At 41.8% G+C, this 10011-nt stretch overlaps 1 protein-coding gene across 1 annotated transcript in view; it reads left to right on the top strand.

The window, feature by feature from the left end:
- Window positions 1-293: 293 nt before the first annotated feature.
- LOC108785657 (cornifelin homolog) overlaps window positions 294-10011 on the top strand; it is an 11495-nt gene continuing 1777 nt past the window's right edge. Inside the window, exons 1-4 of the mRNA XM_018554778.1 lie at window positions 294-344; window positions 3636-3639; window positions 7706-7817; window positions 9711-9847. Of these exons, the coding sequence (XP_018410280.1) occupies window positions 7712-7817; window positions 9711-9847 (243 nt within the window). The 5' untranslated portion in view covers window positions 294-344; window positions 3636-3639; window positions 7706-7711. The remainder of the gene's footprint in view (window positions 345-3635; window positions 3640-7705; window positions 7818-9710; window positions 9848-10011) is intronic.

The following is a 10011-nucleotide window of genomic DNA, read 5'->3' as shown; positions in this document are numbered from 1 at the left end:
TTTGCAAAGTAGAAAGTCAACCTTTTAAGCGATTATCTCTCTGTTACTGTTGCTAGCATTGTATATTTTCCAAACAAACCACAGGGGTCTGGGAATGCAGGGCACTAAGAAAGGTAGCAGTTGGGATGGGAGCAGCACCTTGCAGGTGATACAGAGATAAGGTGGAGGGGAAAGGGTGACGTGGGAGCGACTGTGACAAAGAAGGGAGGTGGTGAAAAACCTGAGGTCACACTAATTGCTGTATCCTCCCAGATTTGGCTCAACGATTCTGTATAAATACCTAACTCTAGGCAGACTTGTCATTCAGCATCTTTTATTCCAAGACATCGCTACAGAACAAGTAAGTCAAGTAAGTTTCAGCTATGATGACTTTTCTCATTGTTCCTTTCTATGTGGGGCTGCTCTCTGGGCACTGAACTATATTACTTGAGGCAATACTGATTTTTTTAATTATTATTATTTTTTATTTTTATTATTTGTATTATTTTTATAAAGATCAGGTAAGCTGGCATGTTCATGCCAAAAGATATAGATAGATAGATGATAGATCGATCTGTACAATTGAATAATTGTGGCGTGAACACACCAGCTTACCTTACATGCATGCTTATGTACAAGGCAGACCTCTGCTATGCCAGCCTTTTCTCAACTGGCAATTGAGTGATAAGATATTTAATTTCTCTTTTTTTTATCATTTTTTTTTAATCAAATGTTTTTTTCCGGGAGATCTGCTGACTAAGTTATACGTGCAATGGTATTTTTCTGCCCATTAGCCTTTGATAATTTCATAGATTGAATAGGATTAAAATATCAAGCAGCTATTATCTTCTATCTGCTAAAAAGCGATGCAAGCAGACCCATTGATTAGGATAGAAGAACTAAACAGAGCACCAGCAGGCTGCAATATATAGCAGCTAAGAAGCATCCCATGTAGCAGTCTTTTGTTCAGTTCCTCATAACCACTTAGTCCACCATCTGTATGATTCTCAATATCTAACACTTGCCCTGGTAAAGGGGGCACTATCAAATACCCGAAAGGCATTGGATACCTTTACGGATTTTTAGCAGACTATTTTATGGAAAATAAACATCTTTGGACTCCTCAAGTATGACGTTCAGTCTTTCTGGCTTGAAACTAAATTATTGTAAGCCCTTTCTGCCCTCTCGATGCAAACCCAACAAGACTGAGCCACTCCATGTTAATGCAATGCAACCACCTGTTTGGGGAACCAGCACCATACAACTCTATTCATTGGGGCATGTGTAGTAAAAAAGCTTGGATGTGCTAAATGACATAACGCAGGGCAACCAATAAGACATTTCCTGAACTCATCCAACTACATAAAAGAGATTCAATTGGCTGCTATAGCTTCCCAAATTCTGAAATTTGAAATCTATTTTATGAAGTCATATTAATTTTCACTCCTGGATGTTTCTAGACTTTGCCACTTTGATTTTCACATGCGGTACTTTGTTTTCTGTGTTTTCTTTGGTATATCTGTGAGATTCTTTTTTTGGGGGGGGGGGTTGCATGCAGTCTTATAATTAGCCCCACTCTGGAATATTGCGTTGTTACGTGGAACGTATTTGCACTTCTTACCTCGGAGCTTGTAAGTAAACATGCGTACAATGCATGCAGAGTTTCTGTTTGCTTTTGTCTTATACGTAAAGCTTTTGTAGCTTACTACTCTTATGGCTTAACTGTTTTGACATGTGTCGGATCTGTCGGATTATTATAGAGCTTTCTGGATTATTCAGTACAAAAGCACAAGAAGCAAAGCAGTACTAAAGCATGTAAACCACAGCAACCAGTTATTTAATTTTTTTTTAAGATAGATGACTTATTTTATTATTATTATTTGGATTAGCTGCTTGGGTTATTTCACATTCAAATTTGCTTTATTAAACAAGTTTATTTTTAACCTAACCTGAATGTTCTTTTGGTGGACATGGGCTTGTTAGGTATACAACTGCGTCAACCTTAAATATTCCATTTGTAGGTAGAATATGTGGGCTGAGTCATCCAATGTTCTGATGAGTGATCTCCCCCATGGTAGTTCACACCCACCTTGCCACTTTTTGGTCTTCCTTATAAGGTCAACTTAAAAAGCCAAGAGAGTGGTGGCCCCTCCATGGCAGTAATAGTTGTGCGGACCTGGGGACTCAATGTAGAGTTCTCATTAAGGGAGACCATCTATTCTGCGTGGTCTGATCCTTTATTTTAACATAACTGGGCAATGAAAGAGAGACATTTTGGAGGGGGGACAGCTTAAATTCAAGACACACAATCAGATGCTCAGGGACGGGTTTTGTTTTGTGGCAGCATTGTATTGTATTGTAGATAAGCTCAAGTTGTAACAAGCTGTAGCCTTTAAGTGAGTCTCCATTCACGCTTGTGCATCTGCATTTTCATGTGTTTTTTTTAGTGCATACCGTATTTGTTGTGGATTTTCATGTTGAATAGGGTTTCTTGCATTCAGGAGTCAAATATAGTATAGGTTACTAGGGGGTGGGGCTTGTCATGATTGCACAATAATTACTTTTAGGTGTATTTTTCATATGCTTTCCTTCAGGTCAGAGGGGCTAAAAATGCATTATGCAGCATCAAAGGAACCATTTGATGTGTGTATGAGTTCCCTAGAAAATGTTGGGATTCCTTTTGTCGTGTATTGTGGTACGGCGACCAAAGCACTTCAAACACGTAGATACGAATGGGGACTATATCTGGTTTACTGCTCCTGTTACTAAATCCCCAAATATATACACATTAAACACTTTAAGGCTATTGCTACTTCTGATCATCACCTTATAGCATTCTCTATGATACGCCCTTTATATTATGTAGGTGTATAATAAAAAGATTTTCATGGGTCAAGGAACCCTTTTTACAGTTTCTTCAATCTATTGGTGGCCACCTTGTACAGACAATTCCTGCATTTAAAGTCCCATCCGCCCGATAAGTGTGTTTAACTCACAATTATTGAACTTCCTCTGTATTGTTATATGGGGAATAAGCTAAAACCCGATCCCCTGCCAGGACCAATTGCCCTAGATCCGGGATCCTGTTTATCATTGGCATGCTGTAGGACAGAACTGATAAATGTCTCCAATGTGTTTGGTACATATTGAACCTATTCAATAATTGCCAGATATATTGCCTATAACGGGGACTCTTTCTAAATTCAGGGGGCCTGCATGCAAGGTTATAAGTTGGGCCACCTTTCCTGTGTCCAGGCTCATTTCAATCAATATTTAAACAGTTTAAACTGGTCTTACCCAACATTTTCACCATGGAGAAACCCTTGAAATAATTTCCATGTTTTAGGGAACCCCTGATGATAGTGTTTTTATATACAGCCCCTATAGGCACTGCTCTATAACACATCAAAAATTGTAATTGATGGTTTCACATGTTCGGTTATACTTGTGATAGTGTTACTTGTTGGAAGGTGGAGGATTGTGGATACCTGAACTCCCCACCCCGTGCTTGACTATGGTTTGCAAGCCTAACCCCAACTTATTGAAAAACCTGTATTACATTTCCAAAACCTTTTCACGGAGACACTTGCAAGTTTAAAAACATCAAACGTGTCTCAGTGAGATAAAGTTCAGTCTTCTAAAGTCTTAAAATGTAGACAAGTTTTTTTTAAAAAGTATTAAAAGTGTAAAAAAATTAAAGTATATATTATTACAGACATTGGCCAATGATAACAGACAAGAATCTGAACATGTGAATGTTTTGGCAGTTAGTGCATCCCACTGATCTCTGGAGACCAAATATAATTGCAGCTCTTCCTGGAACAATAGATATACCTAAAATTAACTGAGGTTGTTTTGTAATTCTGGACCCCTGAAGTTCCCATGTTGCTTGCTTATTGTTCTTTCAATTTCCTAGTCATTATTATTCTTTGTGCTGCCTCATTTTAATAATCTTGCATTATAATATCCTCAACAAAGGCATGGACCTTGTGAAGTACTGAACCAGAGATATTTATTGGAACAGTGTTTAAAAAAGAGGAGTGATTAAGATTGCTTTTTGTATGCAATCATAGAAAGAAGGGAGTAAGTGCAAATAAAAGATTAGAGGTTTATTAGTACATTGCCTTCAATAAACCAGAGCAGCATGCTATATGACTAAAATCACCCAGAATAGCCATGTTTTTAAAGCAGGTGATTGGTTGACCGCAAGTGATGCGATGTAGCTGTAGCCTAAAGCTAGCCATAGACCTATAGATTTTCTATGGTCAGATGGAAACGGTATAACAGATTCCTCCATCTACGCTAAACTGTTTGGATGGAGGAACCTCCCGCTGGGCCATGCCTAAGTATCTTGCTAGTCGGCCCAGCTGGCTCCTAAAACACCTGAACAATGCCTGCATCCAATCAGATTGTTCAGGTATTTTGACAGCCAGCGGGGCCGACTAGCAAGATACTGAAGCTTGGCCCAGCGGGAGATTCTTCCATCCACACAGTTTAGCGTAGATGGAGGAATCTGTCGCACTTTTTCCATCTGACCATAGGCTGATAGAAAAAAATCTATAGAACATCTATAGGTGTATGGCCAGCTTTAAGCATAAAGCAGAGCTGTAATATCTAAATGGAAAATAAATATATTATTTACATAATGTAGAACTCCAGCCAAACCTTTTAACTTCTAGATAAAGCCAACTGATGGCCAACGTTTTGTTATGGATAATGTGGAAGGGTTAGATCCTCTGTCTGATCCTATTGCTGAATGTCTCCCTGTCATAGAGACTTCCTTCATGTTCCAGAGACACCTTCTACGGCTGAACAGGTCATCCCATTGGACGATACTGCTATAAGACTGGTGGTGACAACTGTACAATTTTGGATTCCTAGTTATTCCTTCCTAGTGGGAGTGATCACTAACGGGTAAATCTCCCCAATGGCGAAGCAATACCAAACTGGCAGCAGTTCTATCCTTTTCATACTCTATCCAAAACTAGAATAAAGGGTTATTGCTGGAGTTCTACTGATTTCCATATGTATACTAAACATTTTTAGCATAGAAAGTCAGGAGAGAAATACGTAGGTTACCTTTGCAGACCTTTTCTTTTGAAAATGTTAGCTGCCTGGCTGTTACAATGCTGTGACTTCAATCATTTGCACCACTGCCCTGGAACATGAATAAATATAAACAGTGTTTACTAAGTATTAAAGTAGAACTATGAGGTGAGTGCTTATCACTCACCTCATAGTTCTAGCCGACCTGCGACAATGAGACTGTCACAGGTCGGCTCAGTAGATCGGGAGGTGAGCGAACACATACCGGCGTTCGCTCACCTCTCGATCCTGTCACGGCTCTCTGCCGTAACAGGGGAGGGGCTGGATTCCCCTCTCCCCGCTCCGATCCGCCAGAGCTGACTGGCGCAACAGACAGGGGGAGGGGGCGGATACAGCTGGCTCTGCCTCTAGATAGGCAGAGCCAGCTGTCAGTCATGCAGCTGGGCGGATCCAGACATAATTGTCGGGATCCGCTTCAGCTGCGGCGTATCAGTATACCGCGAGCAGTAGCTCCCGGTATACTGCGGCGTCTCAGTAGACCGCAAGCTACAGCTCACGGTATACTGAGCCTAGGGTGACGGGAGGACGCTAGTTTGTGTCCTCCCGTTACCCTAAGGAGAACTATGGGGAAAAGCCTTAACCCCATAGTTCTCCTTTAAAGCCGAGCAGCTAGCATTTCCAGAAGAAAGCCAGCAGTAGCAGCGCACATATTTTGCTTATGACGGCCTAAGTTCAGTCAACCCACTACTATTTATGGAGGCGGATCTTGAGGACGTCAAGGTTGTTGACATGGGTCAGCAGTGACGGGAAACTGTTGTTTTTAGAAAGAATGTTTTGATAAATCTGTGGACAGTGACTCCCGTTCTATCTCTGGAGACCTGATATAATAGCAGCTCTTCTCGGAACGTTAGATAAACTTAGAAATGAGCTGATGTTGTGACTTCTCTCAGGAGACCTCCAGCCGCTTCTGCATATGTTTACACCATAAACTGATTGCTGTGGACCTTGTGTAGCCAAAGTCTTATTCTTTCCTGTAGGAACCTTTTTGTTTCGATATCTATACTGAAAAAAATGACAGCTGGAATTTGAATAAGGGCAAGAGCAGCAGTTTCCTTTAGAACCATTAGAATTTAGTAAGCAAGAGCTGCCTGTCCTTGTATTGGCTCTGAATAGGACACAGTTACATCAGCTCTGATATACTGGCCCTGCTCGCAAATGCCAAGGGTAGTAGATGGCCAGGCCAGTGCTAAATTTTGATATAGACCTTCCTACAGATCCCGGAAAAAAGAAAAAAAATATCTTATTTGGGTAGATGCTAATATGAGGCCAGCTCTGGGACTCTCGTAGTGACTGGCGAACCGTTTAAAGTGAACTTGTGCTTTGTCCACTGGCCCGGATTCCCCACAAGGCCACTGAGGCCCGGCCTCGGGGCGGCAGGGCGCAGAGGGGCGGCAGCAGTGTCCTTGTGGGGAGGTTCCGGCCGTTGGGCGGTAAGTTGCCCTCTCTACATTTAGTCCTGCTTTGCACAAGCAGGACTAAATGTAAAGTGAGGCAGCCTCCCCTCCCCCCTGCACTTACCTCTCTCCTCTGGTTCTGTCCTCCGGGCTCCGCCGCCGAGTCCGTCTCCTCACTGCAGTGAGCAGTAACCCTGCCGCTCCGTGTAGACAGTGAGAGGGGAGAGCTGCGCTCTTCCTCTCTCCCCTTCCACAGGAGTTCCAGCACAGTGCTGTGCTAGAACTCCAGTATTGGAGGTGACAGGGTAAAGTTTTAAAAAATAAAGAAACAGTAAAAAAAAAATTGAAATTAAACTATCCCCGCCGCCATGCCATCTGGTTGCCATTCTCCATTGATGGGAAGGGGGGAGGGGGGTTGGCACGGTGCGCGCGCGGGTGGGTGTATTGCGGAACCTGGCCTTGGGGCGGCAGGGAGAGTAAATCCGGCCCTGTTTGTCCATGCATATTATAATGCCAGCCCCAGCTGATTATGCTTACCTTTCCATCACTACCCGGATGCTCTCAGGCAGGAGAGAAAATAAGACTTGTGTGTGCTCCGAGGTCATAGTTTGGACCTTAGACAGGGCTGAGCAAACCTCCCTATGACAGCCTTTGGTACCTCGGTGGCCAGTCACTAGCAATGTAATTGAAAAGAAGGGGAGCAAATTGCATGCTCCCTCATACCCCGAAGTACCAGATATCTAACTCCAGTTGCCGGAGTATAGGGAAGGTAAGCAGGGGTGGACACAGGTTATGTTGTGACTATGCAACTACCTCTGGGATCTAGGGCACATTTACATTAGATTTGGGTTGCCGGGTGCTGACCCTTTCCCTTATGTCCCCTAGACCTGAACACTGTTTGCATCTCCTGAACTTGATCTATGCACAGTGAATATATTTGTATTTGAACATTACTGAATGTGGGAACCCAAACTTGTTCATGCACAGGGGGCTGTTGGTGACTTTTTCTGCTGCCAAAGAAAAGTATAAGCATCTGCAGTGGCAAACGTTAAAGTCAACCTGTTGTTTTTCACTGTAAGGTCCAAGCATTGGCCTACTGCAGATTTTGCATTGATTTGCCTACATGTATGCAAGTGGACCTGTCCAGTATTATAGTGTATGAGGGTTAGTGCATAGTTACTGTGTCCTAAGCTTGTTGCTGATGTCTTATTTGTGTTCTGTTCCAGGTCACAATGTCTTACCCAATGACCACCCAGCCCCAGGCAATGCAGGGCTACACTACCAGTAACACCCAATGGAACTCCGATGTTATGGACTGCTGTGAAGACATGGGCATCTGTAAGTATTAGTAGGTTTTAGTAAATGGCATAGTAATGACTAATATTACTTCCTGTAGGTTACAAATTGTGACATTGAAACTAATGGGCCTGTTGAATGAAGATTTTCCAGCAGGCTGGCAATTTGTGTGCTAAATAGTACTGATCGCTAGACAAGCTTAATATCTCTGAAATGTTTCTCCTGATGCACCAGTGTGAACTTGCTTTGTGTTTGGGATATAAAGGTTAAACCATATAGATAAAAGCTGGCCATTATAAGCACCCCAAGCAGTATTATGTCTTATTATATTATCATATATAGACCAAAATAAATGCACGTGAATTTAAAGTAGAACTGAAGCCAAAACATTATTTTTAGTTTTGGATAGAGTAAGGGAGGGTTTTAACCCCTGTCAACTTTTTTTGCCATTGGGGTCCCATTGGTGAGATCTCCCTTCACTTCCTGTCTGATAGCCACAACAGGAAGTACGATTCAATCCCTGGCAGTCAGCAGGGTCACCAGAAGTAGTGTCTCCATTGGAAGACTACCCATCTGTTCCTGTTCGGGTGAAAACCCAAAATTTGGGATTTTTTTTCACAGTCACCAGGACAAATGGAGTGGGTGAATCTCTCTAACGGGGACACAGACAGCAATAAATACCTGACAATAGTTCTAATCCCTCTCCACTCTATCCCAAAACAACAAGCTTTGGTTTCAGTTGCAGTAAATGTAATTTATGACTAATTTCCTTAAAGGAGAACTATGGGGTTAAGTCTTTTCCCTTTCTGATCATTGTATTCTTAGCACATACTCTTTGATGTCATTACATAATACAGTATTATCACAGAACCGCACACACAACTTCTGGTTTGTGATCAGATAATAGATAACTTTCCGTTACACTACTTTGATGGCCTTTTCTTTTATACTGACATTGTTTGTAAACTACATAAGTAACACGGGGATTAATCTAGTAACCATCCAGTCACATCATTACCTTATCAGTCATGTGCAAAGAAATACAATTATATTCTTGTAAATTCCTCTTCATGTGTTTGGGTGATTCCCTTACCCAAGGACCCCTGAACACTGTTGGGGGAACGCGTGCACCACGGCAAGGTTCCATTTATTTGAAATGGCACCCTAACGCACAGCAGCGGGCAATGCAGCATCACAAAGCACATGCGTACATTGTGGTGTACTGTATTAACATTTTTTTTTTTAAAGGTCAAATGTATTCCCTGTTTACAATTCAACTCCAGTTTGGATATTAAAACAAACAGTGGATCCCCCAGCAGTGCCAACAAAAAAAGCAGCTCCCAGTGCTATACTTGCCCGATCTTTAGCACTATTGCCCAGCAATGTGGTGCAGTTCTTCTTCCTGGTAAAAGGTCATAAACTAAAAGCAAATCTGTATCTCTATAGTAAATTTCCATAAGTTCTATCCCACTAATACCCATATCCATCTAGAAGTCTGTAAACTTACTTATTGAAGATGCCCATAGGATGCACTGACACCATTTCACTCAGCCCTGTGAATATGCACTTCCTTGTGTCTGAACAAGGTAACATTTTCATTGCTTGCTGGAAGCAGTGCATGATGGGATGCGTAGTCTTGAGAAATGGAAATTGCATCACATCAAGCAGCAGGGAAAGTGACACAAAGCACACAGGGAATCCAGGAAGATGATGAAAGTGATGGGCAGACGGAAGGGAAAAAAAATTAAAGGGATTTTTTCATGTAAGCTTTAATCGCATTATCAGAAACAACTCTACTAAGTATTCCTATTACAATGCTGATGTTATAACAGGAGAGGAGATGCTTGGACTTTACAACTCCTTTAATTGATGCCCAGCATCCTTCAACCCACTTTCCTGGCTGTATCATTGACCCAAAGTTCTTCTCTTTTTCAGGCCTTTGCGGAGCATTTGTCCCATGCATTTTGGCGTGCAGAGTAGCCTCAGACTACGGGGAGTGCTGCTGTTTGCCGTTTGTCGGCGGTGCCATTCTGGCCATGCGCACTGGCATAAGGGAACGATACCACATTGAGGTACGGATTAGACTTAAACAGAATGTGCATGCTCATTTCTCTTAGTAAACTATTAAAATTGTGTTTTTTTTTAAAAGGAATGTATATATGTGTATGTATATATGTATACAATGTAATGTAAATGTATGTGTGTATGTATATGTGTGTGTGTATATATATATATA

Source organism: Nanorana parkeri, unplaced genomic scaffold (assembly GCF_000935625.1).
Source record: "Nanorana parkeri isolate BGI_ZX_2015 unplaced genomic scaffold, ASM93562v1 scaffold173, whole genome shotgun sequence".
In the NCBI taxonomy this organism is placed as follows: domain Eukaryota; kingdom Metazoa; phylum Chordata; class Amphibia; order Anura; family Dicroglossidae; genus Nanorana; species Nanorana parkeri.
This window is presented reverse-complemented; position numbering and strand designations above follow the sequence as displayed.